Below are 23,424 nucleotides of genomic sequence, written 5' to 3'. Positions count from 1 at the left end.
CCACTACCGGATGGAGCCTAATCAAGCCGCGGATCGTCATGGCGCGGGTCGTCTTTACGCTTTTCTTATTACCGACTAAACCAATATTGCGCAGTGAACGCGTCGTTATCCTTTGCTTTCTTTCTGCGCGTGATTGGTTGAGCCGACGCAGAAAGACGACTGGGGCGTGACATAGCACTTTTGGCGCTATAGTGCAATTTCTTTTTCACGCCTGTTCGTATTTAAAAATGGTTTCTAATAGAACGTGATATTTTTTTTTTCAATGCAATATATGGTGTAGTAAGCGCGAGAGAAAGCAAGCGCACTGACATACGCAAAACGTACTTGAACAGAATAAAGGTCGACTATTACTGACCTCTGTCTACGGAGCGAGCTTGGCAAGTGACCAGGCTATAACGTGGCGTTTCATGTGCTCATATCATCCCTATAATGTCACATCGAACAAAGTATTGGGGAGGAGGACAGACCGTGACGCCCCTAGCGGTTAACTTTACAACTACACGGATGGGGACAAACAACAAATACAATGACTCAGCACTCGTCCGACATAACCGAACACGGCGTCAGCGTTCGGCTGGAGTTCGTGTTCTCCGGTGAGGGGGAGGAGGGGCTCTTTTGTTTCCACTACGGCCTGCATGAACAATGCAGCATGCACGGTCCCAGCTCCGCACAAAAGCCGAAGTGGGTCAAGTTGGCATTCTCTGAGGATAGATCCGGCACTTAGCGTCGCTTCGGCGATTGTTAATATTTTTTTTGCATTAAACTTAGAAGATGACATGGGCATGCCCATAAGGCCTGTCGGCATGCGCACAGGCCTTGTGTTGAGTAAACACCGAGCGTAGGGAAAACAAACGGGTCAGAGCACCCCCTAGAGTTCGATCTCCTGCCCAATATTATAGGCAAACAAGTTTTGTCAGCCTCCTTATCGGGCTTGCATAATTTTTTGAGAAAGTTGGACGTGAGCGCGTTGGTTTTCAATACCTGGTTACAGAAAGAATAAAGAAAAAGGGTCCGTCCTCGTCCATCCTTTTTGTTTATTCTTTCTGTAACATGTTACGATGTTTACGTATTCACGTCACGTTTTTAGCGTCACAACCAACGTCAGCGAATTAGCTCAGTTAGGCAACGGCCCATGAACGCTGCTTCCAGGATTAATAACCCCCCCCCCCGCCCCCCCCCCCCTTCCCCCTCTCCTTCTCCCCGGCTCACCTCCCGTCATTCGACACGCCGCCGTTTAGAGGATGTCTGCTATGGTAACTGCAGTGTTCTCTATGGAACAGATGGTTCGAAGAACAGCGTCTAGATGGCCTTTGAACACAAAGTTTTGAAACGAAAACCTAGATGGCGCTTCGAACGATGGGAGGCGAACTGAAGGGAATGAGGGGGCCGCCCCCCTCCGCGAGAGTTTAACAACTGAGCTATGCTAGCAACGTCAGTCACAACTAACAAAACTCTTCTTCTTTTTTTTTTTCTTGTTCTTCTTGCGTCGGTCGTACAGATAGATAAATAGCTCCTCAATTAGCGCCATGCCTCATCTAGGAAATTACATCGCTTAGGACGGGAAACTACATTTGGAAATCTGTCAAAGTTTTCCAAACGTTTATGTTAGCACCGAACAAGCGAACTACAAAGCAACGAAAAAAAAAAAAAGAAAAAGAAAACGCTTGACGGACGACGTACCATCTGCGCGCTTTCTAGAGCGTCATTTGCCTCGAAACATAACGCGCGGAGCGCCGTCTAAGCCACAAACCGACACTAGGCTCAAGGGGGCTCAGGGCTGACGGGAGCTTCAACATTCTCAAAACACGAGGATGAGGAACAAAGAATGTGAAAAGCGCAATCAAAGCTTTCAAAATCCTATGCTCAAAGCGGAAAAAAAAAAAAAAAAGATTTTGATGACGTCGAGGAAAACATATATATCTGTATTAAAAAAAAAAGTTCTCATTTGACAAAACAAAAGCGCTTTGGCGAATTCTGTGCGACTTGTTTTTGTGCCTTGACGAGGTCTTTCGCGTGTGCTTGGGAATCTCGGGAGGCTTTCTTCCTCCGTGTCGATACTTTTGTGTTTCTCTGCCGTCCTTCTGAAATGTGCCGTCTTATTCGCACTTTCCACCGGCGACATAGTTTCCATCTCGCGGATTTCGAGCCAACTACTCCGCGGGGGCTCGGCGCGACGGGCGCATTTCAACGTAACAATAACGTAATCGCTTTTCTCTGTTGCACAGGACAAGCTGGCCGATGGCGAAAAGGGACCAAGTCGCAGCTCTAATACTGCGCGTAAATCATGTATACAAAAGACACGATATTCGCTGCAGACGTGATGACAGAAGTACTTGCAGACACGCAAAAATATCCTCCAAGCACGTTTGCTTCCTACACTTGTGAGCTTCGAACACGTCTGCCGCCAGGTTTTGTGTGACAAAAGTGTCAGGGCCGCCATACACAGAAGAAACAGGCCTCAGACACTGTCTATGCACTGCTTTTTTTATGATCTTTCTAAATTTTAACTGTTTGATAGTTTTTAAAGAAAAAGAAAATACACATGGTATAAACGACCGACCAAAAAAAAAAAACAAAAAAAAAACAAACAACTTGGTTGGGCAGATTTGTGCCAGAGAATTAACAAAAGGTAACGTAATCCACGTGATCGCGACGACCTCCGCACCCACCTATACCACGTGTCACTAGTTGTGTGCAGGGCAGGCGAAGGCAACGCCAGGCGAAGAGAGAAAATGCGAGCACTAGGAAGGCGGAACTGTAGAGGAAGGCGAGGGGAGAAAGAGAGAGCACGTACTAGGAACGTTAGAGAGGAAAGAAGGTTTCTCTCCTCCTCAGCCTTCCTAGTGCTTGCCCTTTCCTCTATAACGTTCCAAGTGCTAGTGGCACGGAGTATAGGTTAGCTACAACGCCAAGCCTTACATGTAGCAGGATTTCATTCGTATATTGTAGTCTGTAGATCACCTAACATAGAACAAAGAATGAAGATCACAACTGGGATTTAGAAACTGGTTTATCTTATGTTTGTTCGTCAAGACACTATGAACAATTCTACTCCACTCCCGGTGATACCAGGGTGCCCTGCGTTTCTACGCAGTGAAATGTTCGGCCAGAAAACAGGAAAGCTCGATTTATCTTCAAACAAAGAAGGCGCTTTCTTTCTTCCTTTTTCTTTCTTTTTCCTTTTTTTCTTTCGTTCTTTATTTCTGTTTTTTACGTGCGGTGTCATTATTAACAGTATTTCGACTTATTGAAAATACAGGATTGATGATAAAATCTCTATGCGCTTTCGTGGGGTTTGTCATAATACAAACTAAAATATAAATGCCCAACCACAACGTGGGTCTTTTCACGCGCTTCGCCAGCGTCTGCGCGCGTCGCTCGAGGCATAACCTCCTATATACTGACAAAGCCTGGCAGATCGCCAAGAGAAGCAGTCGTCGAAATGGAAAAGGTGGAGAGGCAGACAACGGATGAGAGGAGAGCCAGGTGACTGGCGCCCCGCTGCGGCGAGACGCCGAAACACACTTCTCCCGAGCGAGAGAGTGTGTTTCGGGTCCTCGCCGCTGCAGAAGCTGTGCGCTGACGTCAGGTTTCCCGTGAAATGGCTCTTTGATGCTCTGTGCTACCAGACCTTCGTGCTCCAAATCTGCGATCAATCTGCGATCTGCGTGCTCCAAATCATCCTCGATCAAAGGGATATTCCAGTAACAATGCCCTAGACTAGTAAAAAAAAGAAATGATTGAAAGACAGACGACAAGAGAGAATAAGCCATAGATTAAATGGATCGGACAGATGGAATGTATCAAACTTTAATTAGGGGAAAACAATAGTGGATTTATTGGTGGGTAGTAAGAAAATTTTTCGTAGGTCGTACATTTCTAAAAAAAAAAAAAAAAAATTCGGTAAGAAAAACATGAACCCCACCACTCTTTTTTCTTTTGATATACAAAATACTTCCGACGCGCCACTGCCTGCCAGTCTTACCAAAACTACTCAGACGCGGTGCAGATTTGAAACAATAGCGCGCCATTGAAACCGAAGTTATCTTTTCATTCGGAGTCACTTTCGCCATTCGGAAGTGAGCCCGTGGCAACGAAAAGGAAGGAAACTTTCCGAAAAGAATATCTTTTTATTTTTTTCTCAGGGCTTTTCCTTAAAATCAAAAGGGTTAAGCTTTCCAAAGAAAAAAAAACAAACCGAAGCACAAATAGATTGCCCTTTCAGTACAGCGCACTGCCGCGGTTCGCCTTCTAATTGGATCCGGGTTCGTCGGCTGGCGCGTCGGAGCGCGCTGGCTCTCGTTGTGACAACGGCCATTGGACGCAGAACGCGTAGTCCCGGCTTTGCCAATTAGCTCTGCCACTGGCTACGGCACCTCGTTACGCTGATGACCTTCTTTGTATTCCCCGGTGAGGGAGTGTCCGGAACCCTCCTCCCCTCCATTCCCCTGTTTTCCCCTTATTTTTGGGAAGGAATGAAATGGCTCCAAAAGACCAAAGACTACTCAGGGTGAAGAGACCCTCGCTTCTGCGAGGTCGACGTCTATGTGCATCGCTTACGCACGTCGAGTTTAGCAATTCAGTTTTATCGCGGTACATCTCTCTAGTTTATGCATTTTTCATAAAATATATGACACCAATGATAGTCTCAACGAGGTGCTCTTTAGAGCTCCCATATATCTGTCATCTTGTACTGACCACCAATTGAAAATTGGTGTACGAAAGTGTAGAAATAACTTGTACTTAAAATCGTTCGTCCCCAAAACAAGCCTGGACTGGAACCACCTTCCCATCACTGTCGTTTCTCTCACCGATACTTTTCACCTTAACCCTGCAGTATCTAATCATCTGTCGTAACCGCTCATTGTACATATTTATTTGTTGAAACAAAATATGTTCACCACCCGCTCCCCTCTTTAACGCCTAATGACCCTGAAAGTAAATAAAAACTAATTCGTGGAAGGCGTCATATTTCTCTATATTCCCTAATGCTCCTGCATGCGTACTTTTCCGCGATGCACTCGAGCACCAATCACTGGTCTCGCGCTAATGAGTTCACCCATTGAGAAGGATAAACCGTATTGCGTCACAATGGGCATGCGGTCTAGGTGGCAAAAAAACAAAACAAAAAAACGTCAGTGCATTTTGCCAATGAGGCAGCATGGCAACTACTTACGTCCTTACTCACTTTCTGAAGTTACTAAATAAAAGACAATGATTTGTATTCCGAATCCGCCACAGTGCGATATACAATCAATCACTTTTGACCTTACATCTTCTCAACTTCTCACACGGCTGATGGGGAACCAGACTTTCAAAGATGTGTGATTGCGTGCTGCACCGCGGAGCTCTCGGAACAGCACTCATAGGGCTTTGTTGAATCAGTTCATCGAATGAAAATGGCGATCAAGGATGACGAACCAATGAATTGCCGTGGACGCGTTTCGACCTGGATGAGCATCGTTCCGGCGTGCGGTCGTGTATCACTATTGCGTGATGCACGTTAAAGACCCCAGGCTAGTGGTTGGACTGCACTGGCTCAATTTATGATCTGCAGCTGAGAGACAAGTTGCCCGTTGAGGCAGACCAAGTTCAGGCTGTATAAATATGCCCACACTACCATTTTTCCCCTGAGCGGCATGACCATTCAAGAACGATACCAAACGCCAGTGTCATCGGCTGTGTCGGTTAAAGGAGAAAGAATTATTGGTGTTTAAACGCTTCGCAAGGCTGTGTCAGTGTTGTGCCTAACACTCAACAGAAGTATTTAAGATAAGGTACTAAATATCCATCTGAAAATGTATTTAGACTAGTGTTCAAGTTATTTCTAGTACTAACTATCTTTAGTAGAGTACAAATACTTTCTAGAAGTTGGTAATCTAGGCTGGTAATATAAGTTGGTAAAAAGCTGGTAATCTAAGAATAAAAGTCAGAAAGGTATGCTCTTTTTGTGATGACTTCTATGAGAATCACATTTTGCTGTGATCTTAATGACCTTCAAGACCGCTTTGGCTGCTGTAATAGATGTTTACTCTGAAATATTTTGGGATATGCAACATAATGCGTGCCGAAATATTTTAGGAACAAACGTGACTCCTGTATTGTAGACATGTTACCTGCCGTGTTCTAGTTTGACGGCATGCTCAGCTCATAACGGATTCCGCAATAAGTTCGTAATATGCCCCGCCGCAATTCGGGGACTTGACATGTAGTCAGACATTGCAAATCAAAAAGAGCCGAACTAGAAGTTGATTCGGGAGCCGCACTCATTGACGACTACGTGAGTGAATGACACACGTGCACGCTCAGGAGAAGCATCGACTGTAGTACAGGAGCCACTGTCTCTGATTAGCAGCCAAAAGCGAATACTCTGTCTCCCCAGTCAAAAGCGAGAAGGAACACCTGTAGATTTAAACCATAATATATATATATAACTGAGAAGAAAAAAAAAAAACCTTGGTAAAAACAGCAACAACGGACATTTTATTCTTCGACGTTTCGGCCGGAGTCCAGCCCTTCGTCCGGAATATATATATATATATATATATATATATATATAACTGAAAAGAAAAACAAAACTTGGTAAAAACAGCAACAACGGACATTTTATTCTTCGACGTTTCGGCCGGAGTCCAGCCCTTCGTCCGGAATATATATATATATATATATATATATATATATTCCGGACGAAGGGCTGGACTCCGGCCGAAGCGAAAAACAAAACTTAGTAAAAACAGCAACAACGGACATTTTATTCTTCGACGTTTCGGCCGGAGTCCAGCCCTTCGTCCGGAATATATATATATATATATATTCCGGACGAAGGGCTGGACTCCGGCCGAAACGTCGAAGAATAAAATGTCCGTCATATATATATGTATATATATATATATATTCCGGACGAAGGGCTGGACTCCGGCCGAAACGTCGAAGAATAAAATGCCCGTTGTTGCTGTTTTTACCAAGTTTTGTTTTTCGTTTCGGCCGGAGTCCAGCCCTTCGTCCGGAATATATATATATATATATATATATATATATATATATATATATATATATATATATATTCCTTACGAAGGGCTGGACTCCGGCCGAAACGTCGAAGAATAAAATGTCCGTTTTTGCTGTTTTTACCAAGTTTTGTTTTTCTTTTCAGTTATATATATATATATATATATTAGGAAGGTTAGGAGGGAAATACTTGAAACACAGCTGAGTGTGCACAAAACAGCATATAAAACCCCTTCCCTTGCCCCCTTCTGCACCAGTTGAAGATTGTCAAGATTCCAGAATCAGAATCCGCTAGTTTATACATGACCTCACCTGGCGGAAAACCGGTTTCGAAGCTTTTGAGGACAAAACAATGCGCGTATTTGCAATGAGATGAAAGACACGCTTTTGAACGAGCTTCGGACCAAGTGTTGAGCCACAAGAGGAACACAACGAGCTTTTGGGAAGGTGAATCTAGGTCACTGCAGTTCGATAAAGCCAGATCATTCTTGGGCCGAAGGAATGTCTGTGCTCCCATGAAAACGCGATCGCGCATTTTCATACTTTGAGTTCTTTGAACTGGTGTATTTCGAGAACAGTTCACTGTGATCCTACTGTGTGTTGGCGTCACAAGACTCCGCTGACAGAACCACTCCAGCTCCATACAAGAGATGGGGTCTGAGTATAAAATCCGAATGATGTTCCCAACACTTCCCTGGCTCCAAGCATGACGTACCCATCAAACTACAAATGGCAAACAAAAAAAGTGAAAGCCGCTTACAACTCCCTGTAACGCCGAATTGGAGCGCAGCTCTTGAGGAGGAGAAGGGAAGGGCGCTGGGGGGGGGGGGGGTTAGACTAACCAGGGGGAGGGTCACGTGACCTTGGGGGGTCACGTGACCCCCAATGCCGATGATGTCATCACTGACGTCACTGATGACTTCACCAGTGATGATGACGATGACGATGCGAATGTCGGTGACGTCATCAGTGACGTCGCTGACGACGTCATCAGTGCTGATGACGATGACGATGCGGATGCCGGTGACGACATCAGTGACGTCACGGATGACGTCATCAGTGATGATGACGATGACGATGCGGATGTCGGTAACGTCACCGGCATCCACATCGTCATCGTCATCATCACTGATGACGTCACCGGCATCCACACCGTCATCGTCATCATCACTGATGACGTCACCGGCATCCACATCGTCATCGTCATCATCACTGATGACGTCACCGGCATCCGCATCGTCATCGTCATCATCACTGATGACGTCACCGGCATCCACATCGTCATCGTCATCATCACTGATGACGTCACCGGCATCCACATCGTCATCGTCGCTGATGACGTCATCATCATTGATGTCATCATCACTGATGACGTCACCGGCATCCACATCGTCATCGTCATCATCACTGATGACGTCACCGGCATCCACATCGTCATCGTCATCATCACTGATGACGTCACCGGCATCCGCATCGTCATCGTCATCACTGATGATGACGTCATCAGTGATGATGACGATGACGATGTGGATGCCGGTGACGTCATCAGTGTCGATGACGTCATCGGGGGTCACGCGACATCGGCGGGGGTCACGTGACCTCGGGGGGTCACGTGACCTCGAGGAGGGGGTCACGTGACCTCAGGGGAGTCACGTGACCTCGGGGAGGGGGTCACGTGACATCAGGGGAGTCACGTGACTTCGGGGGGTCACGTGACCTCGGGGGGGGGGTCACGTGCCTCCCCACGAAGTCACGTGACCCCGGTGGGGGGCTCGCGCGTTGCATTATGGGATATTTCCCATGATGCACCGCGCGGCTACGCCGACGGCGACGGCGACGGCGACGGCGACGGCGACGGCGACGCCGACGCCGCTCAAGCCGGAAACGGGCCCCTAAGAGCTGCGCTCTAAAAAGAAAAATTGGACAAGAGGAGAAGTGCGTACACACAGGCGGGCGTACTTGGAGCTATCCATTTGTTCTTTTGTTGGTATGTGGAGACTGCGTTTTGCTCGCGCCTTATTTCTTGTCCTGTGTTCGGTCATTTGGCTCCAAGTTTGCAATCGCTTCAGCTTTTCTCTCGGTCTGACGATCCCTGGTTCCGTAGATTGTCCCCGCTAAATTGTGCCCCCGGGGTTGCGAAATGTATTTTAGATACTAAGCACAAGATACTGAGAAATGTAAGTAGTGAATGTAAGTACTAAACGTATTTGCAAGCTACCAAAATACTACAGAAAGTATTTCAAATGCAGTATCTTACGTGACGTATTTAAGATAAGCGCCAGTCTGGGCTGTGTACATGCCGATACGTCCGTAAGTATATATGGGATTCTGTACAATGGGAGCAAAATGGGCAAACGTCAGGTTCTATATCTACAGTCGTTGTTTTACGTTCCGAAATGTTTTGTGTTGCGGTCTTCGAATCACGCTCGTGTTTATAGCTGTCAGTTTTTTCAGCGCAAAAATGTTGATCGCCGACAGCCTTGGGCCCGTTAAGTGTCATCGGAGTCGAAAACTTGGACGGCTGGGCGGCGCGTCTCTATATAACGAAATCAGAAGCACAGTTTCAAAAGAAACGTCATTTTCATTTTTATGCTTCGACGCACTCTCGTCGTGAACATCATTAAAGAAATACGTAAAAAAACAACAACGACACAAACGTTTAAAAAGCATGTCCTAAGGACGCTTTTTTCTGTAAACCTGAACATCACTTTTTGGAGGGGAGCCAGCTAAACGGTCGGCAGGCAATTCGAAAAAAAGCTGTCAGTTGTAGCTGCTTCCACGGACTTTTACGTCCTAGTTATTTACGCTCAAACACTGGAGAGCAGCTTTGCCATTCCCTTGCTCCCCCCCCCCCCCCCACACACACGCACGCACGCACCCATATTTAAAGTGAAAAATATCGATGGTGATGGCAATGCACCATAAATTCAAATGAAAAAGGCATGAGTTTTTTTTTTCTGCGTTATTGCGGAGTGTCTGCATGGGCAGAGAGGAAACAAGAATGCTTCGCAGTCTTGTTTTAGTTTCATATTTCCCCCTGGAAGATCGTTATAGTTTTCTTCATTTGATCAGTTCTCTCCACTGTTTGTATGAGTCGGTGCATCGCTATGCTCAGTTTCACTCCAAGTCAGACTGCAGCCGACGAAGGCGATCAACGACGCAGACGATCAAGCAGCGTTAAAAGGAAGTCGTCACGGCGATCGTCGTTTTTGTAACTTTGCTATCTCCAGCTAAATTATTCACGCACAGAAAAGACCGCAGGATCACGGCGCGTTCATTCGCCTAATTGCTTAATTCGGTGATGGCAAAGAAGAAAAAAAAGCGATGTGCGCCGGATGGAATATTGCAAATACCATTCCTTCGTGTAAATCAGAAGACACACAGGCAATGTCAAAATACCAGCCAATATTTTTGTTTACATTCCATTTATGCAAACTATTACTACACATTATGTGCAAATACATTATGAAGTTTTTTTGGGAACTAGTAAAATTTTATGCAAACGAAAGGTTTAGGATTATTGTTTTTATTTGTGTTAAACCGCCGCGCCAGAGGCATTCCTGCATTGGTAGCAGGAGTGCAAAATAGCCTTAAATAAAAAATAATAAAAGAAGACGACATTTTGGCCAGCGCAAATAAACTACTCATCGTTAGCAGTGGGTGAAAAATGCGAACATTTGAGCATATGACATCATCTGAATCAAAAGATAAAAACAAATTATACATGCTTTTGTGGAGCGCGTTTGTGATAAAGCTAAATACTACAAAGAATAAAACACGAAGAACGGACAAAGCATGGGTCGTTTTGTCCATCCCTTTATGTTTTATTCCTTCCACTATTAAAAAAAGAAAAGAAACATGTTTCTCTGTGAGCCGACGTCATACCTAAACCCAATATTCATCAAACAAAAATTTGAGGTTGTGGGCGTCTGTAACAATTATATCTGTAAAAAAAAAAATAAAAAATCTTGTCAGCAAGAAAGGAAAAAAACGCCTTTCTTTCCACTGAAATAAATGCTTCAGACACCCACAGCCTCAAATTTCGGTTTGCTAAATAATTTGTTATTTTATTTTTTGATATAGTTAAAACTGTGTGCTCAAGCTTTGGTATTTCATCCCCACCACTGGCCTCACGTTCTTACGAAGTTTCAGATTTCTTTTATGCGCAGTTTACTTCTGCGAGGCCGAAAAACAGAGTTTTGATTTCTCGATCGAACTCGGATGAATCAAGTAGTGTTTTTATCTATAAGGTGAACTAACAAAACAGCACGCAATACACAAATTTTTGATTGATGAAACAGTCACAAAGAAGCACTAATTATTTGCTGATTAGAGCAACGGCATAAAAAAAAAACTTACACAACAGGTAATGACATCAACAGATCAGTACAAAACAATGTTAGGAAGATTATCACCCTCAGGTAACATTTCATCGAAAAAAGAATGACGTAACATTTGCGCACAAACTATTTTCCTACTCATGACAGCCGGCCCAAGTAGTGTACGTCGGTCTGTCAGAAAGCAGAACATTATTTGACGATGTTGAAACAACCTTATCAGGTAATTTCTTTCACTCTCTTCGGGTGTTAGGAATAAAAAAAAGTATTTTTATATGGTGGGAAGGGGTGTGGTTTTTTCTATTTAGCTTTCTTTATCTAATCTACGAAAAAGAAAACATCTCGTAGATTAGTCATGTCGTATTACACCTGAGACTGCTGTGGAAGAAATCGGAAGAACTTTCAGTAGAAGGAACAGACACCGAGAACGTCTCAATGATTGAGACGTTCTCTGTGTCTGTTCCTTCTACTGAAAGTTTTTCCGATTTCTTCCACCGCAGTCTCAGGTGTAATACGACATGATTAGCTACCACCAGCTCGCCTGCACTCTCACCGTCTTTTCACTCGTAGATTAGATCAATTAAAATTAATTTAATTTACGAGATACGAAAGCATCATGCAAAATTGCACTCGATTTCGATTGATCTGACTTGTTTCGACCATGCATGGCACATAGCTTGAAGAAATTTTAAGCGAAAACGTGTTCTAAAGTACTATGGTTCCCAGCCTAGTTGTTCTTTATTAGCAATGATGCTTTACATATAATTGTAATTTTTTTAATAACTGTGGCAACCTCATTGTGCATTTTCTGAATTTATTTTTCCACTATAGACAACTTTCTTTGGGTTTCCACGAAACACTGGCCTATCCTATGATAGGCTTGACGTTAAAATAAAACGAAGATACTTTTCCATTCGGAGGACCTCGTCTCAAATAAATTAACATACGATTGGGTTTTAATTTGCGGAATCTAAGTGCACAATTAATGATAGACTCGTGTATATTCAGCACCCAGATACTCCGCTAGGTTTATCTTCTTTGGCGGTACACCCAATTGTGTATGGAAAGGGAGATGGTTGACGTTGTGAAGTAAACATTGAGTAGTCCAATTCGCAATACTTCATCTCCTTTTTACTTTTTATTGAAATTCGACCAATATCTTAGAAAACCAAGCAGTCCTGCTTCGACTTCATATGGTGGCATTCACCGAAAATTAAGGCAGGGAAAAGTAAATGTTTGCAGTGCGAGAAAAAAAAAAGAGGACACCGGTAAACTTCAACCGGTACCCCTGCACAATAACTGCTTTTTCCTAGTTAATGACGCCATAAGGTATAAAGCGCAGTCAACCACGTAGATACGAATGTTATACATATTTAAAATATGAGCGACCCCTAACACCGAAATCTGGGGGACAGCCGACGTTACGCGTTAGTAAGTTTATGTTTTGTCGTTAACTAAAGCTGCCGACTTTCTATATTCTCGGTCATCACCAAGCCACTTAAAAACACTGTCCGAGATTTTCAACGACCCTATCGTGGTAGAATTCAACTCTGGCCCCTCCCAGCTTAATAAACTCGTGGCGGGGCGATCCCCATGCAAATTATTATCGCTGCAGCCGTGGAGAAATGATGGCGAAAAACGAATCACCAAGCAAAACGTGGGAGCCTCGTACACATCCTGAGTTTCTTCCAGTGTCACTCACTATAACTTTGTGTCGCATCAAAAACCATTTTCGAAGTCATTCTAAAGTTAAAAATTATTTGTGTCTATACTATAAAAAAGAATTTTTCTGAAAGGTTTTTTTGGCACCCTAAGAACTCTTTCAGCTCTTGAAAAACGGTTCTGCCTCAACCACTATCGCCATCTGGTGCACTTAAGAGGCAACTAAGCGATGAACTCTTTGTTATCGAAAAAGGAGCTTAGAAAATGCCTTATAGGTGTTTTTTTTTCGCGAAGAAACCTTTTAGGTTGTGTTGAAAAGAACTTTTTAGGATCCAAAATTTGGACAAGCCGAAGAAACCCTAAGAGTTCTTTTATGACCAGATTTTTGTTATTGTGTAGGCGTTTCACAGTGTTAAACAATGTGTTCTAATCTCTTTAGGCTGAGTAGTGAAGGAAACCTATATTTCTCATTCCTATCGTTTTGGCCGGTTTTTGAGCACGGGCTTCACGTGCTCTTTTATCCATTCGCTAGGTGGCTTTCCAAAAAATCGGAACTATAAAATAATGCAAAAAAAAAAAAAGGCTAGGAGAAAGACTAGAGTGCTTTTCTAGTACATGGCTATGTTACTACACAGCAGAATTGTTTTGTTTTCATTCGGGTTATTTGATCAGATTAAAAATACTCTCGTGACTTAGCCTGCTCTCCTTTATAAGTGAAGAAACTGGTACGGGGCAGCTACTATTCGGGGCGTAAATACAGATTCAAAACCACTATTGAAGAGTCTGGCTTAATTAACACCATTGGCTACCGACCGACCCGAGTCGCTGATTGGCCGAATGCCTTGTTGTTTGAGCCTTTCACGTACTTTAACTATTCCTCTGGGTTGCATTTTGATCTTTCAAAAAAGCCGTTAAGCATTGTTTTAAAATGTGACACCGTATTTTTTACACTTTCACTTCCCTCAAAGCTACTATTTTTATTGTGCATAAAAATACGTCGACGTCTGCGTACTCTATCACACGATCATCTTATGACGGAATCGTAATATTCTAATCACTTTTGTAACACCTGACAAAGGACACCCTTTCAAGTGTTCACACTGCTTGTTCACAAGGCTGCGTCGACTGCCTTGTGCTGCGTTGCGTCGGGCAGCACAGCGCCTTCCCATTGGCTCGTCGTATGGATCGCCATAGCAATAGCTCGACGCAAGCAGTCTTAACGACGTCTAACGCAGTCAAACGAAACTGTGTGAATGAAACTTAACACCTGACAAATAAACATATTTACCCCTATACCGTATTTATATAATTTCTAAGGCATTCATATCCTTTCCTGTTCGCATATCCACTAAACAGTTGCAGCTCGGTCTTCTTTTTGTACGTGGCATGTTTTGGTCTAAGCATATTTTGAGAAAAAACACTTCGCCGAAAAATATTGGATGCCTGCGGCAAACATTGTATGTAACTTCACAAGCTACTATGCTTCTAACATACGAAACTCGGGTCCGTCGAACCCTCAAATACGGTTCAGTCATTTTGGAATTGAGACAATGAGATGTAAAGAAACTGTATATTTTCAAAGAAAGCGTTACGGTTTAGTTATTACCGGTGTCAAAAGAAATTTGGGCCCGACTTTTAACATTGAGCTATGACCAGCATTTCTGCATTTCGTGGCATCGAGCGCTTAAAATGTGCATTGAATATTTATTTTACCATATTTCTTCTCATTAAAAAGGATTCTCAAGTTTTTGATACATCACCAGCAAGGAGTCAACGTGAGCTAACATTTCAGCGCTTCATTCCCGCATAAATATATTTAACTCCGTTTTCTTTTTTTTTAACCATTAAATTTTGAGCTTATTGCCCTGAAATCTCGCTCATTATAATTTCTGTATGCTAACGATTGCTGTTGATATTGTTTTATATTAGAGTTTTGATTTCTAACAAGGTTGAACTAGTTGGTTCAGCATTATTAAAGTGAAAAAAAAAAAAAAAGCGCAAAAGATGGAGGATGTGTTTGAGTACACACACACAGCGTTGACTGACAACTGAAAATTTTACTTCCGCACGATACAGCGGGTAAACATGATGCTGGGAAAAATATAAACAAAAACAAACAACCTGATAACTCCCCCCCCCCCCCCCCCCCCCCATCATGCCGACACACGCGTACAGAAACTTGCTGGACTTGCGAATAAATTTCACCTCGTCAACCGCCCGGGCTGCCGACGGGGCGGTGACACACATGTCCGCTTCATAGCTGGCAACAACAATAGCTTCGTGAATTTCACTGCCACTCTTATTTCTGTGCCTATATCTTTTTATAAGCAAATCGCCGTTTCATCTCGCGCAGGCGCGAAATGAAATGGCGTTTTCGATGAGACGTCAGAGTACGCGATCCCGACGGTTTGACTCACTGTGCTAACAGGTGTGTCGCTTGATTGATTTCTTTTTGGTATCATGTCAAAGTTGAATAGACATACGCTGCACAGTGCACAATAAGTGCTAACATGTAACCTGTTACAATACTCTGTTACTGACTCCGCGTAGAAGTTGAAACTGACGCCTACAATCTATCGTCGAGGCTTCTGTTTCCGCTCTTATTATATACATATAGTTGAAATGTCGCACGCTGATATACCACATCAAGCCAAACGTGATGGTGAAAGAAAAGATGTCTCCATTCCTTCAAGAGATATGCACCAAGCAAGATGGTCATAGTACGTCAGGCGCTGGCATGACATCACGCACGCCGCTATCATGTGCAGTGACACGCATCGCGTGTCCAGTACGGCCGCGGCGATGAGGAGACTTGCGTTGCCATCTGCACTTGTTTGCGATTTCCTGTGTGCCTTGCGGTTGAATACGCTTCTTTTCAGGCTTGATATTTGTTTCGTTCGGTTTTTTATATATCGTTTAGTTGTATAAGTCTACCTCATAATTAAATATCTGTTTCGTTCGATTGTTTCTGTAACAAACAAATAAATGTTTTCCATTTGATATTTGTAATAATTCCGTTAGCTACAAATACATCTGTTACGTTCGATACATGCCTTGAATTATGTCTAGACTCGGCACGTAGGCGTTGTCACACCTAAACGTGTGGCCGTGTCGTGCATGGACTGCCTACCCCTTTTTTCTGTGATCTTATTTTTATTTTGTCTGCGTGCGTGATACTGTTTGTTTCTTGCTCACCCCCTACTCGTGCAATTCTTCTAATATATCTGCAATATCTGTAAACCAAATGAATAAATTTTTTAGCCAAATATTGTTTTCCACTTGGAGCTGTTTGACCTTTACGACACACAGAGGAGGAAAAAAACACACAAATGAACAAGCGTATAAAAAGGGTTTGCAGTCATAGTTGCGCTTCAATTATTTCCTTGAAATAGGAATTTTATCTTCTCCTATGCTTGACAATCATTCCTTTGTTGACGTTTTGCAAATATACTTAGGTACTAGACCCTCAAGATGGCAATCACCTTGATCTGAACGTTCAAACCATAACAATAGTCAGTGACAGTCAATGTTACTAGAACAACTCAGTTGGGAAACCGCCATAGGAGCCTGCTTTGAAAAAGTGGCTCGGATCCGTACTCCAGAACCGAACTAGACACGATCGCAACGCCGCCATTTTTCCCGCAGCGGCCACTGCGAGAATTCCACGGGTGCACCTACCGGTTTAGCAGGGTAGCGCAAGGGCCAGTGTGACTATCTCGCACCGCCATCCTGCAGTAGTTATGTAAGACAACTTTCATGTTTTGGCTTGCCACTAAAGAACGGAGCTGTAATCGTATCTCGTTCGGTTTTTGTGAACGCGAGAGGTCCGGATTTTAAGGGTGAGTTTCCCAACTGAGTGTCCTAGTAATGTTGGGGACAACATAAAAAATGCCGGTCGTGACAGTCCCGATCATCTTGTTATCGCTCCACAGCCAAGAGTGCTGCGTTACTCGGTACTAATGCCGGAGAGAGAATCATCACATAATAAGTAAAGACCTGAGTTTTTTTCAGCTGTGAGTAACTTTAGGGGTTATCAATAAAGCACATACTCCAAGCCCGTGCTTTCACTTTACAACGAAACACTCAGATAGTCAGACACTTTGATCTATACGGAAATATATCCCGGTGGATGACAAGGCTGAAAGAAGTCTAAACCTTATAGTGGAGTAGGGATTATGAAACTCGGAACATGGCGAGAGAATGACTCATTATGACCTGTACCGCATCCTAGACGAGAAATTATTTTTTTTAGTGTCTTCGCACACCGTGCAACTTCGGCAGTTTGTTGTGGTTATGTCACCAAACGCTTTGCAAAAAAAAAATAAAATAAATAAATAAATAAATACAATTAAAAAAAATAAACAAACTTAGTGTAGTAGAATCTGGTAAGAACTTTAAAAGCAACCCGCCAGATCAAAAGAAACATCGGCAGCCACTTCGAAAATTCCAGATGTTGCTTCTTTTGAGTTCATCGTGTTTAAAGGGATACTTAACCGAAATTTCGAACTCACTAAATAAGGCCGAGCGGATAGGCGGGAAGCTGAAAAACCAAAAAATATCACTCCTTCGGCGATGTATCTAACGGATTGCCGTATTTTTCGGGAAAGAATTGCGCGATTTAACCCGGCCGACGAGGCCGACGAGACAATGCACGTCACGATTCCCACTCTCTCTCCTCCGCGCTACGTCCCGTCAACCTGGTGAACCGAAGCGGGGAGGAGAGAAGCGAGGCCGCTTCTCTTCATTCTCAAATTCTCGCGGAGGACAGTTACGTCAAAGAACTCGCTTGATCGCGCCCTTTTCCAAAAGTACGGCCGTTCGTCTGAAATATCGATGTACGACTGATTTTTTGGAGTACGTAGCGTCCGGTTCAACACTTCTGCAGCCTTACTTTGCAAAATCCAAATTTCGGTTCAGCATTCCTTTAATTTGACAAGGATGGTACAGAAACGCTCCGACATACAGTTCGAAATTGGTTGCTAAACGCAACAATTGCTGGGGGCACCTGCGTTTTTTTATACATTACCTAGGAACCGCCATCAACAAGCTCAATGGTTCAAAGAAGGGTTTCATGGCGGTAGATACTAGTCAGGTCATGCACTATTTATTTTTTTTCCTGTCATTCACGAAGACATTCATTATGTATATATTTTTTTCTAGTGTGCTCTACAGTTTTAAAGGCTACCAAACTTGTAATCAGTTCCATTTCTTTTTTTCTTTTTTTCCAGAATCTTCAGTCTGCTTTTTCTCCTCTTGTGTTCAACGCTACAGCCAGCGCTTGGCGATGACTCAGACTTAGTCCCTGAACTCTGCGATCTCAGGGACCAGCCAATGTATTGCAAGTGCGAGAACAAATACATCGGAAAGGACGACGTCGAAATCATCTGCTTTGTTGTGAGAAATCTCACAGAAGACCACGTTGTGTTTAAAGCCTTCCAGAACCAGCCATCGATCGTATCGATTACCTTCAGCACATTCCGCAGTGATTACCATCTCCACTTTGTTCCGACAGAAGCACTGCGTTCCGCGGCGCCTTCCCTTGAGAGCCTTAAGTTCACTCAAGCCAACCTTGGCTCGCTTAAGACTCACTCCTTCTACAACCTGCCTAAACTAAAGACGCTATCTCTCGATTCAAACGACATCACCGACTTGGGAAATGAGTCCATTGCCGACTTGCCTCACCTCACAAAACTGGAGATGGGCGACAACAAGCTCGTCAAGCTCCCTGCTCACGCCCTCTCGCGTCTGTCGGCACTGACGCACCTATTCCTAGAGCGTAACCAGATAAAGAGCATCGAAGACACCGCCTTCGCTGACTTGGGTGCGCTGAAAGAACTGGACCTGAGTGACAACATGATCGTAACTCTGACGGAGGGCACATTCAAGGGCCTCGACCATCTGGAGCGGCTGGACATGTTCCGGAACAAGCTGCAGAGGTTGGACGCCCGGGTCTTCCGCGGGGCGCCGGCGCTCGTGGAACTGGACCTCAAATACAACGAGGTTTCGGAGGTGGACCCGCTGGCCTTCGAGGGGTTGCCGCGTCTAAAGAAGTTCTACTTCTCTCACAACCGGCTGCGGATTTTACCGGCGAACATGTTCTTAGGGGCGCCGAACCTGCTTACCGTGGACCTGTCGCAGAACCAGCTGCTCACGCTTACCTGGAGGACTGTCCAGGACTTGAGGAAGATTGACGCCGAGTCCTTCGACATGAGCCTCACTGGTCAGTGCTTTTTGAATGGTGTTTTGCGAGGACGGCGGTTCGGGCTTTGGTTCAGCAGGGAAATTTCATAGAACTCACACTGCAGATTTCTGGCTCCGCAACCGCATGCTCAATCAGTAAAGAAAGTGATGTCAAGTCAATTTTTCTGCGTATGGTCTAGAAACATTTCCTATTTTTATGATGTTCTCTAATATGTAAATCGAGGAGTTACTGCCGAAGCCTGGATACACTGCTTCGGATATAAGAATAAAACAAAAATATCACCACTTTGCAAATTGATTAACTATTTCGGCAGTGAATCTGATATAACTATGCTGCACAAGTTTGCATGAAGAAGATTGGTTTCCTAGCTCTCACAGGCTTTTCCTGAGGATTAGCTAGAGAAGTTCAGATAGTTTTAAAATAGTCTTCAGGGTTTATAGGTAGCGTCCAGGCATGTTTCAAGGTTTATAGATTATTCGTAGATGGCTTCCAGGTATCTAAAGTATTATAACATTTGTAAAGTTTTGAGGGAATTCAATCGCAACGAAAACAAGAGTGACCTTTAATAAAATTGCATTATCTCAGAATGATTTAGTGTGTTGCGTTAATATTGAAAAATAAGCGCTCAGTAATGCAAACCTGTTAAAATGAAGTTTGTAAGATAGTTATATTGATGGGGGTCCTTACTTGATACCACAAGAAAAGGCCTGTTTTTGCATGCATCTTGTTTACAAATTCAAACTCGGTTGCTCTTGAACCAGCTTTAAATGTGAATAGGATTAAAAAAGAATGTGTTCCATTTGAGCAGACAGTAAGTAGAACAATGGTTTTGGAAATTTTGAATTGGAGATGAAAAGCTGGAGCTCAACGACCAACCTGGAAAACCTTTTGTTCTTTACATCAATGATCTCTTAAATCGATAAGGTACGCGAGCAAGCTGTACCAGGGCTAGCTTGAAAGAATCGCATACAACAAACGTCAAACGCGTGAAGGTTATCGTTAGGTTATTCCTATATAATGGCCCTCACAAGAGGGCCCTCAAAGGAAAAATTAATAAAATAAATGGAATTGTAGGTTGCCGCTTCGGACCTCACCGACGAGTCGTTTCTTGACGAAAATGTGAAGTATAATAAAAAATTAAATCTTTATGGCATTATAAAGCATTCTACATAGTGATAATCATCTGACAGGCCTCTACAAGTTACCCAAAAACTTATAGTGATTTCCTGTGGTACCCAATCATAATAACTCTATTATAATTCTTCCTTCAAGGTGTTGGAACTAGGAGTGAAATACCGTTCTGAAAACAACTAAAAATAGTTTGAAACTAAATAAAAATGCCGCCTGTATATTTCTTAATTTTAAGTGAAGTTTTTTTTTTAAATATTTTTTATGGTTTTCCCAATATGAGGTTTCTGATATCCGTGCAGGTCTTTCCGCTCCCAAACGTTTCTCAGGTTGTAGTACTACAAAAGCGCAATGAGTTTGATTAATAAACTCAAGCACATTCTCCATACTGTCAACACCTTGTACCGAAAAAAACTTTAATGTAAAACAAAACAAAAAAAGTTTTGGAATCACTTTTTAATAAAAACGTTTATAAACCAAAATGAAACCAAGATGCCCTATCAGATTTTATGAACTCTAGAAATCAAGACGTTTATCAGCATGAAGATTGTAAGAGTGTCTGTACCTTGGAAAACATGTATACTTCGTTTCATACTTAGTATAGAACACTGTCAAAGCTACTAGCGCGCGCGTGTGGCAATATCTATGGTTTCGTTTGCGCGAAAGCGCGTGCAAATGATCTGCGAGATCATTTTCTTGCTCGTATACACGCTCCAGCAGTTTTTACAGCGTTGTACACTAAATATGAAACAGAATATAGATTATAATAAACTTGGATCGAAAAAATATTTCTAAATATTTCTAAATATGGGATATGTAACTTAAAACTGGTTATAAATTCCCCTAAAACTTTTCCAGTAAGCGTAATTTTCTTATTGTTTTCACATAGTTTCCACTTAGTTTCAAGAAAAGTTTCATATGTTTTGCCCGATAGTATTTAGAAAGTTTTCTTTCTCATTTTCAGAACGTGTAGGTAAGAGTTTTGTTTTATAAATATTTCCTGATATTTTTGAAATAAATTTTACAATGATTTAAACGAAGTTTGATAGATATCTCAAGATCGTTAACGTAGTTAGCCAGCTACTTTCAAGACAGTTCCGAGATACTAGTCTGCCATATATTTTCCAATCAGTTTGTAAGATTTTTGAGTCAGTGTGCCTCATAGCTACAAAAGAGTTTGCCAGAAAGTTTTAAGACAGTTTCCAGATAGTTCGCCGAATATATTTTCCAGAGAGTTTGTCAAATACTTGCCAAACTATGCCAGATAGTTCGAAGACGCTTTCAAGATAGATCGCCGGTACTTTCCAGATAGTTTGCCACATGGTTTCAAAATAGCTTTAAAAGAGGTTCATTAGGTGAACTGACAGTTCGCCCGCGGATGCTCCTGGGAATTAAAGTAAAGGTCATTAAGTGCTAGTATAGTCTGAGTCGGTCGTGTGAGCGTAAGGGCGTTATTCCTGATAATTCCTGCTTGCCATTTCATTAGTGAGATGAACAGACCGCGTATACGTAATATTAAAGGGGCGTCGCGGTCAGAGAGGTGGACCGGTTTTACATAACACCCCTTGAAACCTTAATCCCTGCCGATTGCGGCACTTTACATCAAAACCAGTACATACACCAATTGGTACACAGCAGTGGCGGGCACCGAGTTTCAGATTCCGGATGAACTCATCCTTTTAGTAAAATTGAAGTCCATGTCTTCAAGAAGGCTTCCGTAAGCTGGTGTAGAGGTTTAATGGCGCGAATGAAAATCATCTAGCAAAATGGAAAAGGTAATAGGAGCTGGAAAGAAGAAGCAAAAGGCAGGCGACAGCGTTCAATCTAGCCTCTCTCGTGGAACATCCAAGTTGGCGTTATCGAACCCAGTTTGACAAATGGATTCACATATGCTTTTAAACCTCTATAGTGTATTCAGACAGTAACGATATGATAATTTATGAATAATCTATACGATGAAGTATCTCTTTTTTTCTTCTTTGCTCTCAGGGATAGAACGAAAGAAGAGAGAGAGAGAGATAATAGAGTGATCAGTTATATGAGTATTTGATAAAGAGGAATGGTTTTTATGCTTCTCATGCCTGCTTTCCTGTATACCTGCTGGCTGTAATTTAGTGTTTTAGTATTACTCTCAGCTCTTTTTAAAAATTGATGGAATATTGATTCAAATCCAGGGTATTGAAACTCGTAGACTCAATCGATACCGCAAGCATTCTAAGAGATGCATCACCCGCAGGAGAAACGAAATAGAGCAGTTCTAGTCAAAAGACAAATCTCTGAGGTAGGAGTTTTTACAGATTAAGACTCACGTGTTCCAAAACGTCACATATGCGACTATACCGCAATTTATTTATTTAATTTATTTAAAGTATATGGCGGCTTGCATCAGTAAGTCATACCAGGGGTGGCTACATATGATCATTCAAAGCAAATTTAACCCAAGAGCATTAATAGCATCTAAAAGAACATCAAGTGATGATAGCGTAAAAATTTCATTTGGTAAGAATGCAATCCGTCATGGGGGCGAGATACTCACCTATTCTCGGTTTTCAGTTCCTGCTGGTTTTAACCGTTCCATTGGGTGCCCAGTTTACAATTTTTCGGACCCAGGAAACATGGATGAGCGAAAAGTGCCGGCAATTCCGTTCAGTCTGCCAGATCATTCTTCACCGTAGTTGACGCTACTTCATCCGGACCCGACGTTCGTCGATCATCACGTCTGGCAATCTGGCAACAACGGTGGGCGTCATATTCTCACGAAGGACAATTGATGAGGCGACGAAAACGAAAAATAAAATCAACGTTTAATGGGCGAACTTGTGCCCAAAATAAGAAGGAAACAGAAGATATCAATAGAGCTCGCGGGCGTCGATGGCGGCGTAACAGTAGGATAGAACGCTGGGGCGAGACTGACTGCGGCTTGCCACGGGAAGCACCTTTTGTAGCCGCGTGGGTCTCTGGAACATTCGGCCTAGAACGTTCGGCGCGTAGAACATTCGTAACTCGATCAGACAAGAAAGTTCTCGAATTTGCGAGAATGCCAAGCAGAAAGAATAAATAACGGAACATTCCGCTGCCTCGAATCGA

General features: G+C 43.0%; 1 protein-coding gene across 1 annotated transcript in view; it reads left to right on the top strand.

Moving 5' to 3' along the window:
- LOC115327660 (connectin-like) overlaps positions 1–23,424 on the top strand; it is a 245,187-nt gene that overhangs the window by 81,673 nt on the left and 140,090 nt on the right. Inside the window, exon 2 of the mRNA XM_029988694.4 lies at positions 18,236–19,227. Coding sequence (XP_029844554.2) covers positions 18,236–19,227 — 992 coding nt within the window. The remainder of the gene's footprint in view (positions 1–18,235; positions 19,228–23,424) is intronic.

The sequence above is a fragment of the Ixodes scapularis genome, unplaced genomic scaffold (genome assembly GCF_016920785.2).
Source record: "Ixodes scapularis isolate PalLabHiFi unplaced genomic scaffold, ASM1692078v2 PGA_scaffold0__279_contigs__length_252992795, whole genome shotgun sequence".
Classification (NCBI taxonomy): domain Eukaryota; kingdom Metazoa; phylum Arthropoda; class Arachnida; order Ixodida; family Ixodidae; genus Ixodes; species Ixodes scapularis.
This window is presented reverse-complemented; position numbering and strand designations above follow the sequence as displayed.